Genomic DNA, 23,026 nt, shown 5'->3' on the forward strand with positions numbered 1-23,026 from the left:
TTTCCTGCTTCCTTGTCTTTCCTCACTCACGTTGTTGCCTCTGCAGGGAATTTTCCAAACTGACTGTGGTTAAAGTCTTTCTTGCTCTTTAGGACCATCTGAAACACTGCCTCCTTCATCTTTCCAGCTGGAAGAAATCCCTCTCCCTACCATGTCCTCACAGCACTCTGTACCTTTCATGGCACTCATCACCTCAGACAAGCTCTCTCTCCCCTTGGGGGAGGTAAAGCATCTTACTCTCCCAGCACAGTGTCCTGCATGTAGTCGCCGTTCCTAACAGCTTGTTGAATGCATGAGAAAGTGAATATACCCCATCCCCATTGGTGGGGCTTAAACAGCTGGCCCTCTGAACATCCTTAGCCAACTCCCGTGTCCTGGCTGACAGGCATCTCAGTAAAGGCGAGTCTTGAGACCAGCTCTGGGGTATCCGGGCTGTGCCTGGAACACTGTGGGTTCTGAAGGACCTCAATGCTTGTCCCACCTCCCCAGGGACCCAGGGGCCCTAAAGGGAGGAACCAGGCTGAATTGGCATACCCTTGCAACCCCCCGCCCCAGAACAGCGAGAAACCCAGCGACAGCTGCTGTTCTCTCGGCCCCCAGAGGGATGCCTATCCCCAGAAACAGCCTGTAAATGGAGCCTCTGCTGGGGCGTGGGCGGATTAGTGAACAGGGTGGGAAGCTCCAAAGAAGGGTCTCAGGCCATGACGACACCTAGAAGCACAGACCCGCCGCATCTGTCCCTCTGGGACACTTACCCGTGGCTCCTTTAGCTCCAGGCTCGCTCACAGCACAGGGCAAACCTCTAGCGCCAGACTGGCCTGCAAAGGAAATGGGTTAGCTGACAGGAGGCTTTCAGGCTCCACGTGCCTGACAACGACAGAGGGCTCCGCCATCCTTACCCACCCCAACACTGCCTCTCCTCAACCAGAGGTGCATAGGATGCCAGCCACAGGCTGGAGACAGTGTCTGATTCACTTCTACAGTCAGGATGCCCTGAGCAGCAGGCACAGAGCCAAGCCTGGTCTGCAGGGGCATGTGTATGAATCTTACTTCCCTGGCAACAGGGAGCTCACCAAACTACTATAAGTTTTCTTTTTAATGATTCAAGTTGGCAGGCAGTAAGCAGCTGAGACAGTTTTAAGTAGTACAACCTTTCTGCTACTTTGGGATGAGCTCAATTTTCCCAATGAGATTCTCCAAAAGAATCAGAGACAATCATAAACTCTCTTTTCTGTCCCAAACATTTACCATCTGGAATGTGCATTTTGAAGCTGGCTTATACTCCATTCACTCCTTAATCTCTTCCTTTTTCTAGATTATAAATTCCCAAGGGTTTTTAGGCAGAGATACTGGCTCACACTTCTGTATTGTTTTCTACCTCTGTGCCCGATGGATTTACAAAAACTCCCTAATGGATTGAAGTACATTGCTGGGCAGGACTGACCTATGAGGTCTCGGGATCCTTTCTCGCCCAGGTCACCTAAAACACACATGGCGGATGGGGGAGGCAGGAAGCATCAGTGAGGAGTAAGGAGAACCATCTCACCCACCAGGAGGGCCCCCTGGCTACAGAACACTTCTCACTGTACCAAGGTCAGTGGGAAGTGGGTGTTAATTAAGCCAAGGAGCGCGTTTGATCTCTCCCAGGGTCAGGGCCCGCCCACAGACTGACCCCAGCGCCTGCTGTGGGCACAAGGAGGAACAGACTTGGCAGGGGTAGGGGGGCCTTAATGCTGCAAGCTCGCCACCTTAAGACCCACCAACCACAGCTTTGTTTGGGGCTTTGTTTCGCCTCCTTGTGCTCAGTTTCCCTATGTGAGCAGTTGAATTAGAATGAGCTCTCAGATCCCTCCTAGCCCAGGGTCCAGGAGCTGGAGTCATCTGTATCCTCAGACTCTGGCGCAGGGGACACATCTGGGTCCCCAGGAGTCAGGCCGACTACGTGATACCTGAGTAAGAGTAGGAGCAACATACCTTTGGGCCCTCGTGGCCCCACAGGTTCTTTGTCACCTGAAAAGGTAATGGTCAACTTCATGTAAGAAGCCTGAAAGGAGACGACCGAGAAGGGGCAGTGTCTGTGTCTGAAGACAGGCTCCCCTGCCATCCTGACCTCCTCTTCTCCTCATGCACCTGCTACCCTCACGGGCTGTCGGTCATGGCCAGTGGACCCTCCCTGCTCCCCAGACCTTCTTGAGTGAGCGGCATCCATAGCTGAATTCCCCTTCCTTCTGGCCCCTCTCCCAGCTTACCTTTGACACCAGGGAGTCCTACATCCCCTTGGATTCCTTGTAGGCCAATTGCACCTGCAAGCAGAGAAAACCATGCAGGCGGACGAACGTCCCCAGCTTTGGGAGACATGGATACGCACATGGGCACATGCACACAGAGACACACAGGTGTACAGACACACACTCTGGAGTAAAAGTCAAGGGCTGCTCTCTGCAGACTCTTCCCCACATCCTTGCTACGTCATCCTGGTCGAGGGTCCTTGCCCCTGCGATCACCAAGCTCTGGGCTTGAGGACGCCTCATGGGACCCTGGCAGAGACACTGGCCTGCGTTACGGTGGGACAGCGGTGGCGATAGGCTGAGACTCCCGAGATGGCAGGAGGAGCTGTGGCCCGTAGGGATGACGCAGGATGGGAACTGCCTGCTCCAAAGCTGCTGGAGGGCGGAGTACCCCAAGCCCGGTCAGAGCAGATCTCACAAGACCTTTGGGCACCCACCGCAGCCACAGGGGACACACAGGCGGACATGAGTCTGTGTCTCCGGGAGGCTCTCTTTATAATTGCTTTTGTTTTAAGAACGTATTTCCTTCTATCATCCCTTCTCTGCCTCAGATATAGCATCTACTTATAGGAGGAAGCATACTGACCTGGGGGACCCTGTGGGCCAGGAGAGCCGCTGGAACCTGAGAAGGATGACAAGACGATCGTCAGAGGGGTCAGCACAGGCCGTGACGAAGGGCAGGTGGAGGGGGCGGGGCTCCCTTCCAGGTGAGGGCTGCGTGTGTGAGCACTGCCCACACAGCTCAGGTTCCTGCCAGGGCCTCAGAGTCGCAGGGTCCAAGGGTGACGCCGGAACAAAATCCTCCTTAGGGAGGAAGCTGTAGCTGGTGGGATCAGGAAACCCGTTCCTCCTTCCCAGAGTGAAATATTCGGGCTGGGGCAGAATTAGGGAGGGTGGTGACCAGATGGGCATCAAACTGAGAGGGGCCCATCCCCCTGAGGAAAGACATGCTCTTTGAACGCATGCATCTGGGCCCCAGACAGGTGAGCAAGTTGTCCAACTTCGGGTTTCCTGATCCATCCACCCACTTAGGGGCCAAATAATAAGGCCATTGAAAGAGATGTAATGTGGCCCCAAATCCATTGTGGAGCTAAAAAAAGCCCAAATTCTGCCTCTGTGGGACTCCTTTGAGGGGGTACATGCTCTGGGCCCATTCCCCCTGTGGTGGCTTAGGGCTGTCTGGAATCCCAGCACCTGGACCTCTGTGATCCGTCCTGGACATGGCCGTGGGTATCATGGATGCTTGACTTACCTTTGGCACCCACAGAACCTGGGACTCCAGGTGGGCCCTGAGTACCTGGTTCACCAGCAGCCCCTGGGGAGAAATAAGCACTCTGAGAGAGTCCCCTGTGTGGATGCCCACCCAGCCAGGTGGGGTCATTTCAGGGGAAGGGAGGAACTTCCCACCCTGCTGGGGGTCTCTGCTCCATCAGGTGAGGCCACGAGTCACTTCAGTTTCCACCCCAGAGCTTCCACATTCCATGAAGTCTGACACCTAGTAGGTACTCAATAAATATTTGTTGCCTGGTTGAGCAATATTTTTAAGACAAAGTGAAGCTCAAAGTAAAGCTTCTTGCTCATGCGCTTTTGGCACTGAGGATTTCTGGTGTCTGTGCTTGGTTTCCCCGGATAAAAGCAGACTCATGATTAATGATCTAATTGCAAAAACCTTCCCAGTCTCCTCCAGGGCTGGGTCTGGGTCTGGGGTTTTTTTGTGTCTCTTTTGCTGCCCAGTTCCAGCCATGCGAGGCTGGAGGGCCTGCACCCGACGCTGCTCATGCCCTGCTCCGCCCTGAGCTCTTCACCTCAACCCCGACTCCCCACCAACCCCCTTGGGAAGATTCCCTGTGACCATGTTCTCTGTGGATGCTGAGCTCTGCAGGGTTTGTAGCCCTCAGTTTGAACCCACTGCCCAGCCCACAACCCCTTGTTAGACCACTGTCTCCACAGGGCCTGGTGCAGAGCCTGGCTTAGCAAATGTTAGTGAAAGAAGGAGGGAGGGCGAAAGATATAAGACAGAAGCATGGATGTGGCTAAACCTTCTGATGAAGGAACCGCGTCTTACCTCTGTCTCCTTTCTCTCCAAACCCAGGAGGCCCTGGTTCTCCGTGAGGTCCCATGGGGCCTTCCCGCCCTCTCTGGCCCATGGGTCCCTCCATGCCAGGCTCTCCTAAAGACATTGATGGCCACCTCGGAGTTAGGACCCTGGGCTGCAGCTAAGGGCTCTATAGGCAGCATCTTTTTGGTGGAACACCTGTCTGGAGCCTCCTGGCTGGTCTCCCTGCTTCTCCCTTCATCCCTGTAGCCCACATTCAACCAGGAAGCCAGAGTGACCCTTTCAAACTGCAGGTGAATCATGTACCACTTCTGCCCCAAACCTGCAAATGGCTTCTCAACTCACATGGGGTAAAAGCCAAAGTCCTTACGATGACCTTTAAGGCCCCACATGGTGGGCCTCACCCACCAGGCCCCACTCTGGACTTTCTCCCTCCCTTGTGGACTCCAGTCAGCACCTGTACCTCCTCCTCTTGGCTGCTCGTTGCCAGGCACACCCTTGCCCAGGGCCTGGGCTGCTCCCTGTGCCTGGAATGATTTCCCCCAGATCTCCACATGCCTGTGCCCTCACCCCCTCGAGCCTGTGCCCAAACAGTGCCTTCTCCGTGAGGCCTTCCCCGATGTCCCTATTTGGAATCACCCCCTCGGCACTCCCAGTGCCCTGCCAGGTTTGTCTTTCCTGATGCACAAAACACCCTGCTGTGTACTTCGCTTTCTATCATGTCTACTGTCTGCTCCCCCACCCAAATATAAACAGGGATTTCTCTGTTCACCAGTGTCTCCCCAGCACCTAAAATGGGGCCTAGAACCACAGCAGGCACTTAACAAACACTTGTTTAATGAATGAATGAAGGAATGGAAAAAACAGTTCTTACCCACACTGCCTTTTTGTCTCTTTGGTCCTTCCTTACCTGGGTGGCACAAGGGCCCAGGATTACCTGCAGATTCACAAAAATATCTCAGCACTATTGTCCTCCTGGGACCCAGGAGCCGGAATGAGCAGCCCATAATACCGGCCATGCCACCAGCAGTCACACACCTGGAGTCCCAGGGAACCCTCGATCTCCTGCAGGAAGAGATACAAGAGAGAAGTCAGCCAGAGGACTCAGGCCAATTACATAAAGGAGCCATTGGTGAAATTCAGGTAGGATTGCCACATTTTGCAAATAAAAATACAGATGCTCAGTTAAGTCTGAATTGCAGATAAGATTGAATAAATTTTTACTCTAAGTATGTTCCGTGCAATACGTAGGACATACATATAGTGACAAATTGCTTGTCATTTATCTACAATTCAAATTTAACTGGGCATCCTGTATTTTATGGCTCAGGGGCTCTGGGACCATCAGTCCCCATTCCCACATGCCAGGAGGGGGTACATGGCCTGAAAGCTGGAAGAGGGTGCTTGGGTGGTGACTCAGGGTGTGTATGTGGGGTAGGGAATCTGGAAGAGAAGAGGAGGGACCTCAATTCCTGCACTGGCATCTCTTAGGCAGGGAGGTGGAGCTGGGGGGAGGGTCCACCTACCATCCTGAACACTGAGTGATTCTCAAAACAGCCCGGCACTCTGGCCTCAGAACTACCTGGGGTGACCGAGAATGCAGACTCCTGGCTCCACTCACACCTGCTGAGTCAGAGGCTCTGAGAGCGGGGCTCAGACTCTTGGCAATTTTTATTTACACTGAAGTCTGGGAACCCTATTCAGCTAGATCAAGGAGCACGGCTGTGGTCAGTGGGATTAGAAACCCCTTCCTCCCACCCACAGTCCTCTCCCATTGATTTTCAAACCAAGGAAATATATCAATATGCTGTAGCACATAAGTATGCGCCACACAAGTTAGCATGTGCTTGTCCCCCAACTAACACTGTGGATACCGTTTCCTGTAAATACGTCATGCCTCCTAAACTACCTGCCCCTTGATGGCAGGTGGTGCCTTTTACTGGATTTCCCCACAGCAGCTCCATTCCTGACTGCTGGGTTTTACCCCGGCCTCCCTCACCCAAGCCCTCTGAGAGCAGGCTGCTTGCTTATAATGGTGGTTCCTGACTAACTCATCAGAATTAACCTGGTTTGTCCAGGGCCCAGCCTCAGCGTCTGATTCAGGAATGTCTTGATTCCTGGCAGGACCTGGGCATCTGTATTCCTGGAAATCAACCTAGAGGTTGTGTCGTAGCAGACCCTCACGCTGCCCTTAGGAGCTTGGGGAGACACAGGCCCTGGTTCTGGGAGTCCCTGGAGCCCTGAGGAGGGGCCGGGGCAGTGCTAACCCAAATCCCTGCTCTGTTATGAAACTCCTTGCTCCCCAAAAGCACAAGGGGTCTGGCAGGCTGCTTTAGAGTCCATGGGTCCTACCTCAGAGGGGATCTGGCCAGGGAGCATGAGGCTTTCTGACACTTACTGATTGCTTTACACGGTCAACCCTCACTGATATTTAAGGTAAAAATCTTCACATTCTATCCTGGCGCTGTTGCAGTTGTAGCTGCCAGTTCCTGGACTTGCCACTGGAATGAAGAAGGAGATATCTAAGCTGGCCTGTGCATACAGTAAAACAACAAATTTGACTGGATCTATATTGTCGGAACTCAACCAAGAATTAGGAGAAGTGCGAGTTGCAGTGCTCCAGAATTGTGCGACTATAGACTATCTACTGTTAAAAGAACATATGGGATGTGAACAGTTCCCAGGAATGTGTTGTTTTAATTTGTCTGATTTTTCTCAAACTATTCAAATTCAGTTAGACAATATCCATCATATTGTTGATAAGTTTTCACAAATGCTTAGGGTGCCTAACTGGTTTTTTTGGTTTCACTGGAGATGGCTGGTAATTGTAGGTCTGCTTTTGTTATGTAGCTGTATTCCTATTGTGTTAATGTGTGTGCGCAATTTAATTAGTAGTTTAAAACCTATACATGCTTATGTTACCTACAAGAAGATATGTCAAAGAAATAATCAATCTTCCCATGTTTTCTTCCACCTGCTACTTCTATAGCTTTTCTTCTTCCTTCCTAATTACAGCCCTTTAGTAGAATTGTGCCTCATATCGAAAATTACCAAGTATCATAATTCTTCCAAGTGGTAAAGATACCTCAAGACAAATGCTGGGCATAGAAGCCACAGGGCAAAATTCTGCAAAGAAGTAAAAAGCTAACCTTTTCAAAGAATATGGCTTCTCTCTCACTTACCAACTTTACATTTCCCTGTATGGCCCCGGAAGACGGCTGGTTAGCCAGAGACGGGTAAGATTCCTCAAGGGAGGAACAACCTAAGACAGGCACAGTCGCAGGGGGGTCATCAGATGAGAAATTGGGGATCAACAGAGGTGAGGCTTAGAACCTCACTCCCCCTGTTTTGAGATAAATCTTCTGCATCCGTGGATGTTTTGTTGCCCTTGTCTAGCTTGGATTAATACTTAGTCTATAGGCACAGACCTGATCATCCACATTTGCCCTCTTACAGCACTAAACTATGTTTTCTACCTTTATCTTGCATCTACCTACCACTTCAGCATTTTATTTAAAAAAAAAAAAGAGAAATGTGGGATTCACATATAAATCAAGTATAAAAATCAAATGAATAATCATATCTGACTTGATTGTTTATAGTTCATGATACGTGATCAAAACCAAAAATTTCTGTGAAATGACTGCCCTTGCACTGTTCACCATGTAAGAACTTGTTCATTATGCTTCAGAAGATTGGAGACTGTTGAGAATTAGGCTTGGGGTTGATTAATGATTGTGCATTGAGTCCCCTATACAGAATTTTATTGTTGTTAACAACCATTTGATCAATAAATATGAGAGATGCCCTCTCAAAAAAAAAATCTTCACATTCTATTTACTTTTAGGGCCTTGACTTCCCATGTCATCTAAAATCAGAAAGAGATGAAAACTGTGAGATGGGGGAGGAGCCAAGGACCATCCCATCTAGCGTTTTAAGGCCTGCTGGCAGCACATAAGCCTCATTACAAGGGGCACATGTGCGTGGTGTGCATTCCTCTCAGGCTCCTACACGATGCCTCTGGTCCCTTCCCTCTCTAAGATATTTTCACTGTAAAGCCAATTCTCAACCCTCCAATAGATACCATAAGATCTTCCCACTGCTCATCCTTTACTCTGGAAAATTTCCACCCATAAAACCTGGCTCCAAATGCAGGCAACGGGAGCAGGGAAAGGGCTCAGTCCAGCGCAGTACCTTTAGGGCCAGGGCTTCCTCGGAGATTCCCTACAAGAGAAGGTGATCCCTAGCTTAGCTGCACATCTTGGGTGTGTCACACATGCACACACACAAAGATGCATCACCATGGTAGAGCAGGAAGAAACCAAGGATACGACCAGCAATCAGATTCTAACATGTGTTAGTTCTGTGCTTTGGGGTAATTCTCTCCAGGTCTCAGTGGTCCCAGTAGAAAAATGAGATCACAGTAATGGTCCTCCCTTCCTCCCAGAACTATCTAGAGCCTGGAATGAGGAGGGTTTGAGATTACCGTGAACAATGTGCCCCTGTACACAGAGGCCAAGGAGCTGCTGACTGGAAGCCAGCTGGCCTCTGCCCTGCTACACGCTCACCATTTTTTTGTTCTGTCACCAGCTTGTTTCTCACAAAAAGCCAGAGCGCCTCCTGACCGCTGCTGTCGAGACCGGATCTGTCCATGTACAGCAGCTGGTCCTTGCTGCTCCTCTCCATGGCCTCCTTGTGGAATCCTGCACCACTCCTGAGTCTCTCCAGCTCATCCACACGTGCTTTCAGCTTCCTCACCTCCTCCGCTGAGACAGACAGACAGACAGACAGACAGACAAAGGCAGCTCAGCCGGTGGGCCCAGGGCCGGTGCGTCCCCAGCACATATCAGTCCACAAAGGGAGCCTGAAACAGGCCCTGGGGTCTGTGAGGACTTCTCCATGAGGCTGGGGATATTTTGCTGGAATGCTTATGCAGAGGCAATCTGTTGAGGCTACCAGAGGGATTAGCTGCTCGAAATCATAGCTGAGCCCTACAGAAACCTGGCCTGGGAGCCAGTCTTCTCATCTGAGGTGGTGGCAGAGCTGGCCTCACTCTCCCTGGGAGCTGGTGTGAGTCAATAGAGAAATTGATAAGGTACATGGAAAAGGTGAAAAGAAAAAGGCTAGGAGAAGGCCTGACCTGATTCTTAAGGGCAGCCAAATGCTGAGAGCTGGCTGCTGCAGGGACCGAGGGCCCTGGCCAGCAACCAGGAGCTGCCACTAAGCTTCCGCTAACTGGAGTCCCAGCTCTGCCACTAAGCAGACATGCACCCGTGGCCAGGTGTCTCTCAGAGCCTCAGTTTCCTCACCTACAGTAACAATGGGTCTGCAGTAATCTTGGGCCCCTTAAGCCCCTGACACTTGGGACACTCTCCAGTTCCTGCCCTCTGAGCAGGCAGTGAGGCCTGCGGCCCGGCATGATTGCCACATACCCAGAGCAATGAGGCCGAAGAGCAGCCCCAGGAGCAGCAGCCAGGTGAGCAGCAGGCCTAGCATCCATTTCCACCAGCTGCAGCAGGAGCCGCAGGGGCACCAGGCTGGCACCACCCCCATGTGCCTCCGCCCCTGCGCTGGTCGTAGCCATGGACGTCTGTGAAGAGAAGGGAAGGGTAAGGTGAACGCAGGAGGGTCTTGCCCTCTTCCCTCCAAATTCTCTGGCTTTTGGTGACTTCCCAGCAGCCCAAGTGAGTGTGAGCAGGGCTGGCAGCTCTGTGGAACATGAAGCTAGCTCCTGCAGGGAACACAGGGCCCTGGCTGGTGAAGAGCAGGTCAGTTCATGGGCCTGAACTGTGACCCTAAGAAAGTCACATGACCTGTTTCCTTTTGCATAAAATGGAGTTAAAAGGTTACCTTAGATGACTGAATAAACTAGATAACCATGTGAAGTAATTAGCAGAGAATATAGCACATGACACGAGGTTTAAAAACTTGATTATGAATACTGATGTGCCACCTCCTCCTACCCTTCATTCACCCAAAACTAAAGCGTTCCCACCTCCACGTCTCTGTTCACATGGCTCCTTCCTTGGAATCCCTGCAGTGCCCAGAATTACAGTCAGTACTTAAGGAGTGGCCAAGAAGATTTTAAGTTTTTTAGTGAAAAGAGTATTTGCTCTATATAAGTATGAAATAGACTGATAACCCTTGACGCGCTTCTCTCATAAGCCTGGGAGCAAGTGGGGAAAGCATAAAGGACTGGGGATATATTACAGCGAAGGCCGGCGGAGTCTGCTGCAAGACACCGCAGCAGCCCGGGTGTGTCACCCCGGCCATGTTTGGGAGACTCTGGACCTGAGGGTGGGCAGTGGGTGTCCAGCAGGAGTGGCATGGCCTGTGAGCTCCAGCCCCCAGCCTGCCCCCCACCAGGCTCCCCTGGAGCCTTCGGGGAAACTGTTTAGGTTTGGGTGGCTCATGTGTGCACTAGTGCCTGGCGAACGGGCCAGGTGTGTTCCATTCAGCAGGAGCAGCCCTTTGTCCCCGGGACCATTGCTCTCACCCACTGCGGAAGCAGCATTGCCCTTGAGGACAGTCTTCACGTCTCCTGAAAGACAAACACCGAGAACACACTTTTTGAACTGTGCTTTCAAACTGGAGGAGCCCACAAGACAGTCTGTGCGTGGAGGTGGGTCAGGCCCGTTAACTAAGTCCTCACTGATCTGGTATTTGCAGTTACTGCATTGATGAAGGCACGGCCTGGCCAGCAATTAATGGTGGGAAAAAACAGTGTCTTAACCCCCTGTGAGTTTAAACGTGTGAAGTCCAAGGTACTTTTGGAGCTCTGTGTTAGGGGTGACGTTTGCATTCAAACAATAAATGTGCTTATGAGAAATAATTCCTTGCTTCTGGGGCTTTGAACACAGGCTCCTAACGTGGGGTGGAAGGAACTGAGCAGCAAGGCCGGGCATGGAGGACAGCTGTTCAGGAGCCCCTGATGCTCTGTGATCACTGAGTGTGGGATTTTCTGGGGACACTGTTGACAACTTCCAACAGATTTTGAAAAGGGTTTTTTGGCTCCACAGCCCCACTTCCACCCCTGAAATGTAAAGAACTGCTAATGAAGAAAATTCAGCGGCAGATGAGGATGGTAACCGATTTCATTTGCATCTTAAAAAATATGTTCTATGACTTAATTTTTTTCTTCATTTCCTAATCTCCCTAAAATCAGTGATTTGGAGAGATTCTATAGGACCCAGAGCACGAGAAGAAATTCAGTTACCCAGGAAAGAATGCAGATATTTGGGGAGAAAAAAATAAAGCTAACAAGTGCTTTGCAAAGTATTTTTTTCTAATAGTTCTGAAAATTATGGGAGTGTAAGGTGAGAAAAAAACTACCACTGTAGACTAGAATGGCAGTGGGAAGAGCTGTGCGCTGATGTGCACACACGAATCAACTGCAGACCTTGTTAAAGTGCAGCCCCTGACGCGGCAGGTGTGCTCTAGGGCCTGGGAGCCTGCATTTCTAACATGTTCCTGGGTGTTACCAACGCTGCCGGCCCAGGGACCATGCTTTGAGTAGCGAGGTCTCAGAAGACAAATAAATGAAACATGGATTGGCTGAAACCAAGGTGACAGCTACAGATTTGCTCTTACCATTAGCTTCTGCTACTAGGCAGGTGTCAGCAGCGGAGGCAGCTTGCTTTTCTTTCCTTAGAGCGTCCTCTGAAAAAGAAGCTGTGCACCCAAGCCGTGATAACCCAGGATATTCTCTCCTCACTCCCCCAAAGCTGCCCCATATTCTGTCCTGCTGGTGCGCCCTGGTAGGAAGAGGCCCCAGCTTCCCTGGGCTGAAGCTCCCACATCTGTGCTTTTGGTTAGAAGGTTTACTGTTGTCCAAAGACCTCCCCGGGAGCTCTTTTCTGGAGTTTTCCTGGCTTGACTGCATTCAAGGAACACCCTGGGACACCCTGTTCAGGCAGGCATTTTTCACTCGAATGGGATGGCTCGGGTTTCATTTTTAGAACACCTCAACATCACCTTGATAGGACATTCAGTGTCTTATACTGTCTGCCTTTCTGCTGAACCCCAGTCACGTGGGCTCCCACATACTTGCAGCGATGCTGGCGGGGGAGGCAGTAAAGACCTTCCCACTGTCCTTGGTCATGATCAGCAGCTCCATCTCCTTCTTGGCAGGTGCACTGTCTTTCTCCAGGATCAGGAATTTACAGTCCTTGTGCAAGAGGTCATCATTCTGGACGCTTGTGGTACAGGCTAGAGATGAGAGAGGTGGATGAGAAGGAAGAAAAAGGTGCCAGGCAAAGGGAGAGGGAAGAAGGAAAAGGGGAGAAATGGAGGGATTTGAGGTGGCATGTCTCCTGCTCTTGCTGACAGTGGTAACTGGGGACCAAAGACAGCATCCCCTGCTGGCGGGGCCTGCCCATCAGGAGGTTGGGTCAATGTAAAAGTGCTGGGCAGGTGGCCTATGGAGGTGCCTCTACACCTGGACATTACAGGATCTTTAGTAAATGGGCAAAAGTCCCTTGTTGGGCAGGCACTTCTTTAATTAACTTAGTGGGTTCATTTCTATCCTCAGGTCTCAATTATTACCACTTTGGGCGGTACTTATCCTTACCACCCCATCTACCATACCCACACTCTCTTCTCTACTATCTCACATATTAGTTTTCTTCAAATATGTGTCATTTTCTGTTATTATCTCATACTTTGTCTACTTGTTTACCTGTCTGCACTGGAATTATCAGCCAGGTGAGAACAGGACTCCAGCATGCCTTGTTCATGTCTGTACTTGGGGCACTTAGAACAGTGTGTGTATCCAAAGCAGGTGCTCAGTAAATACTTTTTGAATGAATGGTTAAATGGAAAGAAACAGCAGGATCAGAGCAAAGGAGGAAAAAGCCCTCCGTGTGCCACGAGCCCAAGTTGATAAAGATCCTACAGAACGTAGGGAGGTGCTGCAGCTTCTGAGGGGCTCCCTGGCTGCTGTGATGGGTAACGTGACGGGAGCAGGTCAGGGGCTTCCACAGGAAGGTGGGGGCTGGGTGTATGTGCCTGGCCCTATGTAGTGTGCACGGTCGAGCTTCCTGCTTTCCTTGGACAGGAAGGCCAAAGTAAGGTCAGGGACATGCTCTCTCTGCTCAGTCATGGAGACAACCCTGAGGTCATTGGGGTGAGTTGCATTTGCAACCTAAGACCACCAGGGGGTTATATCTCCCCCTCCCACGTGCTATGGGTCACCAGGAGCAATTCTCTCTCTGCACCACCCTGACTTCTGCAGCTGGGGACAGCACTCACCCTGAGAGGTGGACACGCCGGTGCTCACAACGGTAGGGCTCTGGGGCATGTCTTTCTTCACACCATATGCTGCAAGAAAGGAACCACTAAGTGAGCAGGGCCAGCATGGGAGGGTGGCTCCAAGAAGCTTAGCAGCAGCCTGACCAGCCCTGGTAGACAGGCAGCCTCCTCCAGCAAGAGGAAATTGATAATAATGAATCATCATCATAATAATGAAATCAACTCCAGTCATGTGTGCAGCAATGAGTTTAGATAGAAATTTCTTTGGTATATTCATCATTCTAGAACTCTTGCTAAAGTCCACCTCCTCCATGAAGTCCTCCTAGGCCTTCCCACATCTCCTTCCCTTCTGAGGTCGTACAGCCCTAACACCTACTCTGTAAGATTTGATTCATGTTGTCTTACAGGGCCCCCTGCTTGTTTCATGGGTGTTAGATTTTCTGCTCCACCGACACAAGGTGAGGGCAAAGGCTGAGGCTCCGGCCCCTTCTGCTCTCCCCCACCGGCCCCCCAGGTAGGTTTGCAGTGGGAGCGCACCATGAAATCAGCCAGATTTGGTTTGCAGTGACAGTGGGCTGTCAGGGATAGCAATGAGACATGGGATACACAGGTCACACCCCGACACACACACACAGCACAGGCTCCCCTGTGAGTTTCCCTCATGTCTGAGCCAGCAAATGATCAAGGTTGGCATCTCCAGGTTGTAGGGTGGGGAGCTAGTTCTGTGGTGGGAAAGGTCGACTAATTTTTAGGGACATTTTCATCTCTCTAATGTAGGTGCTGGAAAGGGGTACTGTGAGTTATAGCTGCAAAGAGGCATTACTTCCTGGCCCTGATGCCCTAAACCTCGGCTACAGACCTGTGGAGGCGATGGCAGTACCGTGGGACAGAGCAGATGAGCTGGGGGCCAGATTGTTCTGCAAGCCAAACACTGTGAAAGGCACTGAGGACAGGTGAGGACAGGTGCAGAGAGGGGGCCCCTCAGCTTAAGGCAGCCCCCCAGGAGCCACCAAAGCTACTTTCATGATAAATGCCTTTGGATATGACAGAGATTCCCAAACTTTGCCAGTCTTCATTAATCCTGACCCAGTAATTTTTTATACCCCACCTACCCTCCCCAAGCTAAAAGTTACTAAGAGTTCCATTTATTGAGTGTATAATTAGGTCTACACAACTTTAATAGCAGTAGTTTACACATGTGGATTACAGATGTCTCTGTATCCCTTGAAATTGAAAAATATGCCAGGGGTTCCCTAAGGCCCCCTGGGGTGCCTTGGTTCACAATGTGGGAACTGTAGGCATAGGATACAGACACAACAGGGATGAGAGGCACAGAATTGTTAGTTTTCTCTTGAATTCTTCCTTCTTTTGACTCAAACACATAAAATGCCCCTCACCACCATTATTATTTCAAAGGCTGGTTATTGGTTTGTTTTGTACAATGTCAAGTCTTGTCTAGTTACCAGCTCCTCTTATTCCATCCCTTCAAGATCATGGATCCAATATCAGCCCATCTTCCTCATTCAGGAATTTGCAGAGAACAGCAAGTAGCAAAGGCAGAAGAAGCGAAGCATAAACCGAGTGTCTTTGGGGTTTGGTGGGACTGTAGTCAACTGCAGGTGTGAAAAATTAGGGTGCTCATTTGCATTTGCAGGCCAGCAAAGTACATGAAGATGGCCCATATCCTTTTGTTTATTAGTCACACTATCAGGGACGAGTCATGTTCCTTTAAAAGAAGGTATGGGCTGGTAATTTATTTACAGAGAGGCTAATTTGATGTATGTGGAAGTTGAGTGACTAAATGTTTCTTTAAAATGGTCGTACGTTTGCATCGGAAGCTAAGTAGTAGCATTATGTGAGTGCCACTGCTTACAATGAGATCTGAAATAGGATCCTTCTAATTTAAAGATGCTTTTCACCTGAAAATGTTCTGAGCCCTTTGCTTTCATTTCTCCACCTCGCACAGAAAATGAATGGACCAGAACAGAATAAACGCATAAGTGAGATCTCTGGCTGCCTCCCCCGTAGACCTTTCCCTCGGGGCTGAGCTCTGTCTGTATTGAGGGCAGGCCCTGTGCCTTACGTCAGTTTGGCTTCTGTGTTACCATGTGCACGGAGGAAAGCCCTTATGCTCTTGGGCAGAAACGACATCTGCTGTAGAATCCATTCTGTTTTCCTCCCCAGAAGGGAGCATCACTATATTTGTAAGCGAGCCGCCTGGAAAAGTCATTCAAGCTGGTGAGCACTGACCTGAGGAGCTGGTGCTGAGTCCGGGTTGCAGAGTAGAGGAGCAGGACACCATGTTATTTGGAACCCCAAAGATTGCAGAGGGGAAGGAAGGGTTGTGGGACGCCCGTCTAGCCCAGAACAGGGGGCACCAGAGAAGCCCCAGAAGAAATGCCAAGGTGGCTTTTTTTTTTTTTAGTTAAATTTCTGTTTTTAGGAAAATCTTAGGATCTTGCCTAGTGGCAGAGAAACAAATATTAGTCTGTGCTGTGCCTTGGTTCATGACCAAGGGGTGGACATAGGTTGTAGATTCGTCAGGCCTGGAGTGGACACTGGGTCTAGTCAAAGGCCCTCCTGCTGGAGACCATTTAACAAAGAAGGCACTTAAAGCCTGGAGGATAACTGACTTGCTCAAAGTCACACAGTTTGTTCACAGGGAGTCAAACTAGGTTCCTCGCATCCATTTTCGTGTTCTTTCCCATTACATTTTTTTTGATACACTGTATTAGATAGTCCTTTCTGTAGGGGACCTACTAATATAAACACCTTAGAGAATTGAACTGAAGTTCCAGTGAGAAGTCTTGGGATGTTCGGACACAGAAAGTCCCTCTGGGAAGCTTTGGGGATGGGAAACACCAGAAGGGTCAGTCTGCTCCAGGCAAAGGTGTGGAGGGTTCAGGGGTGTGAGGGGATGTGCCCCAAGCCACATACCTGATCCTGCAGAATAGGCATTGGTGTTGAGGAGGGACGAGCTCTGGGTCGTCACGTTGTTGTGATAGGCACCCATGGAGGACCCCGCTGGCAAGGTGGAGGACCACACGTGGGAGGGAAGGTTGGCATCCAGGATGGTGGCGTCGTAGGTGCCTGACACTGGGAATAGACATGCGCACCCACACCCAGTGAGGGGCAGATCAGCACTCTGTGCTGGGGGAGCCCAGCTGGACTGGTTTGCTGGGACTTCCTTGGATTTTAGCCTTGGAGAAACTCCCTCCAGTCTAGGGCAAACCGCAGCAGTCGGTCATCTCACCGCTGTCTGAAATCTTGGGGCTGGGAAAACGTGATCTCTGAGATCACACACTCTTGTTGGCTCTTATAAAATTTAAAGTAGTAAATTTTGCTCTGGGTGTACCCATTCCTCCTTCTAAGCCCCCTGTCCATGTCCTGGTCTGCTGTTACTACCAGTGTCCTCACTCTCTTATCTTTCAGATATGACTCCACTTTCAGAGATGCTAGGAAGCCGTGAAAGAGGCCCCTGTAGTGAGTCCCTCACAGTGGAATCCCAGACTTACTGCCAAAGCAGGTAGGGAAGCCCCTGGTTCCAGGCCACACTGCGCAGGCGACAGCCTTCTCCGGCGATACCCTCCTTAAACATTCCTATGTGTGAACCAGACCCAAGGGATGCTCTGCCCCCAAGAGGGGGTTTTGGGGCTTCTTCAGATCTGAAGCCAGTTCTCCTATTCACCGTATGAGAGGGAGCCCAAACAGGTCGTCAAGTACCCTGAGGTTTTGGTTTTATATTTAAAAACCTGGCCAAGACAGATGTCAGCAGTCTCCTGGGAAAGACTCCCTAGGATCCAGAGCCTGACTACAGCGCGCACACGGGACTGGTGGCCAGAGAGAACGAGGAAGGGCCAGGCCACATTCTCCCGCCGCATGAAGAGCAAGTGCGCAGTGCCTGCGCCAAGTCGCTGCCAGAGCCTGGAGGCCTCCAGGGTGCAGCTGAATTCCTGGGCAAATCTGTCACTGGCTTCCCTTCCCGCCATGGCACCCTGAGGCCCAGCGGCTTACCTGACTGGGAGCTTGCTGTCACCATTTTGGTCTCCACGGTGCCTTTCTTGGGGATGGGGAGTGTGTTGGAGCAATTCTGGGTGGGGCTCACACTTGCTCATCGGCTCCCCTTGAGCAAACGCTTAACATCACCCAATTCTGTCCCTGTGGAAGAACCCCCAGATCGTCTATTAGGACCAGGTTTCTATCCTGAATCAAACTGCAGTGGGAGGGACATTTATGGCACTCTGAATGCTGGGGAGGATGGCATCTGCTTCACACGCTGGGACATTTTGGGTTAGCCTTGTAATTTTTGCATTTTTATATAGCACTTACCAACCTGATACTTTGTAATATTAATGGCCTCATAAATATAGTGCCTCTGCAAGGAGGTCAGAGTCCTTGGTAGATATTTTCTAATTATGCCTCATCAGACACCACAGAGATCATTCTTTATGGCTAGAAGACCTTGTCATCCTGGATTGGGGGGCTGAGGGGGTCATTTATACCTGGGACATATACAGAACCAGACCCCTTAAGACAAATGGTTCAACTGTGGTCTCATCCTCTGCATGTGCCACCTCAGGTGGTATGCCCTGGAGTGTCAAAAGGAACATCGTGATACTTCTTGTGAGTTAATTTCCAGTCCATTTGGCTGCTGTTATTTGCAGTGAGGTGACCTAGTGGAGCAAGCTGCCTGTGCCTCCCAACGTGGAAACAGGAGAGGAGGGAGGCAGGGAGCAAGGGCGGTGCACAGGAGGACATGAACAGATTGGCAGACAACCCGTGCCAGAGGAGTGCCCAGGCCCCTTCTGCCCCTGAAAGCTCCCTCCCGTGGGTTCATGCCTGCTACACCTGGAAGGCCTCAGGTGAGGTGGTGTCAGGCCTCCAGTGAGGCCCGCAGCCCCAGGCCCTGAGCTCTTCAGGTGAGCCCAGTCTGATTTCCGAGCTGCAGGCCCAACTCTTTCTCCTCCTACCCTTTGTACCTGGCACTTGCCCTAACCGTTGGGCTCATTTCAAATTGTCAAATAACATCTAACAAGAGCATGAGTCTAACATAGTCAATGGACAGAGACTGGGGAGTCCCTGGCATTTGAGATAAAGTTCAAACTCTCACAGTCTACTTCTGGCCCCTCGCTAATCTTAACTATCCCATCAGGTCCCCTCTTGACCCTTTTCCTTTAGCCACACTGAACATTCCTCCACTGTCTCATCACATGTTCCTCCAGTGTCTCCCACCAGCTCCCCCCTCTGAGCCTGAGTGACCCACCCTTCAGGTGACACTAACACAGGAAGGCCTCTCTGGACCCCTGCTCCCTCGGCATCTGCACGGTCATGCTCGGTTGGTTTACTGTCCCCTGTGAGTAGTGAACTACTGAGCAGCAGGGACCGTGACTTCCTCAGTCCCTTGCCCCCAGCACCTAGCCCAGGCTTCCTCTCACAGAAGGCCCTTAGGGACATTTGATGATTGAGTGACTACACATACACGCACACACACGCACACAGACACACACATACATGCACATGCACACACACAGAAGTAGCCCTGGGTTCCTGGATCCTTTCTTTTCAGCAAGACAGTGACCACTTACATCGTGTAGACGGGGATGCACTCTGCAGTCGGACTCGGATTTCACTTTCTGTATAAGGGAAGGGATGGAGAAGGCTGTGAATGAAGGAGCTTTGATCATAGTGTCTGATTTGAGCTCTGAGCAGCGGATACATCTTTGGGCTGCTCTGAGATCTGTGTGTGCTGGGAACAGGAAATCCTGGTGTGCCCAGAACAAGTGCTCCTTAGAAAGAGATGTCCTTTCCCCATACCCAAATCTGTCCACTGCACCACCTCCCAGCTGCCTGGGGATGTTCTGACAAAATCCCAGGTTGGGCCAGGAGACTCGGTCACCACCGGCAATGACCAACCCCTTTCCCGGTGCCCATTTCCCTTGCCTGAACCAAGCTGCTCTCCTGCTTCCAGGGTCTCTGAGGCAGTAGAGAGAGAATTCTAAAACCTACAGTGTTTACTTAGCTACTGTGGCCTCTTTAGGGCGGGAAATGGGTGGTTAAACATTATTAGTTAGCTTCAGGAGAGAGCTGGCATCTTTCCACCATCAGCCTAAAGTTGCAGATGGTTGGTATGCTCCTTACTTTCAAGTCACGGGTGCCTCAGGCCCCTGGGGGTCAGACTGGTCATCAGGATCTCCCAGAGCCTGTGAAGAGTCCTGCCCAGACACGCACGCCCCTTGCCACCCTCAGCAGGGTGCTCGAAGGCAGCTTCCCCCAGGACCCATTTCCTTCCCGGAGCCTTATCCACGGTGGATGTGGAGAGTGCAAAACTGTCATGGAGCCCTTTGTCCCCTGGAATAATTTGAAAAAGGGCTTTCTCTCATTTTTTGGATGCATAGGGCAATTACAGCACATCTTGTCAACCAGAAGCCTAGACATGAAACCAGCATCTTCAGATAATCCACACCAGAACAAACTATCCCCCAGATCATTACCATCTTTTCATTCCTGCTTCTACTTGCATGTTAAATCACTGTCAAAACTATCCTTCCCATCCTGATAGAGCCAGCAAAAGATTTCCAGAATGCTATAAGCTCCTCAAGGGCAGAAACAATGCTTTATTTATTCTTTTGAACTCCTCACATTTCCTGGCTCAAGGCTGGACACACAGTAGATGCTCAGAAAATACTTGTTGAATGAACTGAACTGAACCCAGCAACAGAGCTCACCTCGTGTTTGGCTCCTTCCTCTGGTTGAAGAGGATGCTGAGGAACAAAGAAAAGTAATCTTAGGCATATAGAAGAGGTGGTATGCTGAATATTTTTGACATGGAGATAGATCAGTTTGGTTGGAGGGAAGAGCTGTTTTCATAATGCCTTTGTACCAAGATGGGAGCCTTTCAGCATGGTAGGCGCTCCGTAAATGAAGACTGCATAAACCAAAAAGCAAAGAAAGTTTTGCAAGGCCCCTGTTTTACAAACACCCTTTGCATTTAGGGTGTTACGTTAGCCAAATGAATGTTAAGTTAATTCACCCTTAGAGTGTTAACCAAGGTAATCATTGGAGTGCATGATCCATTTGGACAGCTGACTACAGTGATCAAATGTATCAAAACACTGCCAGGGCTTCCCTTTAGTTTTTTGCTAGAGACTTCCTTGGTTTTCCAGCTGTAAGCAAATAAATAAATAAAATTATAATTACTATACAATCAGTTCCTACGAACAGTGAAACTCCAAGAACATGGACCTAAGGCCAAGTGCAGACACAACCTAGGGTTTCACTTGGCATAAAATGTGCCCCTTTGAAGCTGGCTGTTGTGGGGCAGGGGGGCGCTGCTGGGTTGTTTGGTTCTGTGCCCTCTAACCCCTGCCCCTTTTTGCTGGGAGGTCTCTGCATCCTGTGGAAGGAAAAGCCTACACTTGCTGCTTGGTGTCATGGGCTTATCTGTCCAAGCCTGAGCCTTGCAGGAATAGCTGGCCATTTGAGTGGTGTCATGAGCAAAGGCTTATGACAATCAGTTAATGTGGCTGACAGTCCCCTAAGGTGTTCCAGGATAAAGAGCAAGGGAGAAACAGATCAGTGGAGGTCAAACTAAAGAGGAATCCCTTTAACTCATGAGGTTCCCTCCCCTAGGCATTTTTCACTGCCTCATTTGACCACTTGTTCAGAAAATAAAGAAAGGACATACCAAATTCCTTCCGAGGATACTCCGGAGAAGAGTTCCCACTGGAGCTCCCTGGAAAGGAGATAAAACACTTAGTACAAATGGCCACTTGAGCCCAAAGCCAGCGCTCAGGAGAAAGGCAGGTGCTCTTCTGCAGGCTCGTGGTCTACACACAGTGCGCCTATTGGACATGGTTAGGGACTTCATTCTGATCGCTGATCTACTTCAGTGGGGCAGGGTTTGAGCAAAGAAGGCAGGTTTTCATTTCTTTTTTGTTTTCATGTCCTTGACTGCATTTGATCTATGCCCTCGTTGGTGCAGGAGACCTGCCCGTGTTCAAATAAAGTGCTGGCAGCACCAGGGGTGTGTGCCTGTGGCCTGGTGAAGCCCATCCCAGACATGGCCTATTACAATGGAAGCACCAGCCCCGCCACACACTGTGGGACACCAGCCACCTCGCCTGGACTGGGGGCTCCCCAATACTCCCTGGCAGCTCTGGGTCTTGAATCATGGGTGGGGGTACCCATCTCTTAATCCTGCTGCTCCATCACTAGCACCTGTCTCTGTTCTCTGTGAGACCCGTTTGCCACCTGGCTCCTCTATTTTCCACTGTAACTACTTTTGCAGATCACCAAGAACACCAATAAATGTTGGAGGGGATCCCAGATGTCTCCTTCCAGCCTCCCCCTTGTTAACCCTGAATACTTTCTTGCCCTGACTTCAAAGTCTATGCCTGTTCCTGGTCTCCTCGCCCCCCTCAAAGGCTCCTCCTCCTTTCTGTGTTCTTTGTTCTCCTTCTTCCCCCACCTTCATCTTTCTTTGTTCCCTTGTGCTTCATGCACTTCTTCCTTGGCCATTCCTTCAGTTTTCCAACATCTACTAACATCTCTTTGCTAATGACTCCAAACTAGCTATCTTGCCCTGACTTCTTGCTGAGCACAGGCCTATGCATCCCACTGCCTGCTTGGCAACCCCAGCCCAAAGCCTATGCATCCCACTGCCTGCTTGGCACCCCCACCCCAAAGCCTATGCATCCCACTGCCTGCTTGGCACCCCCACCCCAAAGCCTATGCATCCCACTGCCTGCTTGGCACCCCCAGCCCAAAGCCTATGCATCCCACTGCCAGCTTGGCACCCCCACCCCAAAGCCTATGCATCCCACTGCCTGCTTGGCACCCCCACCCCAAAGCCTATGCATCCCACTGCCTCCTTGGTACCCCCACCCCAGAGCCTATGCATCCCACTGCCTGCTTGGCACCCCCACCCCAGAGCCTATGCATCCCACTGCCTGCTTGGCACCCCCACCCCAGAGCCTATGCATCCCACTGCCAGCTTGGCACCCCCACCCCAGAGCCTATGCATCCCACTGCCTGCTTGGCACCCCCACCCCAGAGCCTATGCATCCCACTGCCTGCTTGGCACCCCCACCCCAGAGCCTATGCATCCCACTGCCTGCTTGGCACCCCCACCCCAGAGCCTATGCATCCCACTGCCTGCTTGGTACCCCCACCCCAGAGCCTATGCATCCCACTGCCTGCTTGGCACCCCCACCCCAGAGCCTATGCATCCCACTGCCTGCTTGGCACCCCCACCCCAGAGCCTATGCATCCCACTGCCTGCTTGGTACCCCCACCCCAGAGCCTATGCATCCCACTGCCTGCTTGGTACCCCCACCCCAAAGCTGTGCCAGCAGTTCTGCTTCAGGAAAACGACCACCTCCTCCACGTGGAGGCCTCTACCTGGCTTCCTTGTTTCAGTCTTTGGCACCACCAT

General features: G+C 50.9%; 1 protein-coding gene across 1 annotated transcript; it reads right to left on the bottom strand.

The window, feature by feature from the left end:
- Positions 1–356: 356 nt before the first annotated feature.
- Positions 357–23,026, bottom strand: LOC118912882 (collagen alpha-1(XVII) chain-like). Its single transcript, XM_057505379.1, is given in 25 exon segments — positions 357–502; positions 756–818; positions 1,445–1,480; positions 1,975–2,010; positions 2,250–2,303; positions 2,875–2,910; positions 3,541–3,603; positions 4,354–4,458; positions 5,219–5,281; positions 5,383–5,409; positions 8,186–8,212; positions 8,539–8,568; positions 8,913–9,110; positions 9,777–9,934; positions 10,636–10,885; positions 11,935–12,015; positions 12,391–12,552; positions 13,594–13,662; positions 14,453–14,524; positions 16,531–16,689; positions 17,608–17,751; positions 19,179–19,226; positions 20,319–20,354; positions 21,278–21,419; positions 22,922–23,026. Coding segments are annotated over 25 exon segments (2,310 nt in total).

The sequence above is a fragment of the Manis pentadactyla genome, chromosome 8 (assembly GCF_030020395.1).
Source record: "Manis pentadactyla isolate mManPen7 chromosome 8, mManPen7.hap1, whole genome shotgun sequence".
NCBI lineage: Eukaryota > Metazoa > Chordata > Mammalia > Pholidota > Manidae > Manis > Manis pentadactyla.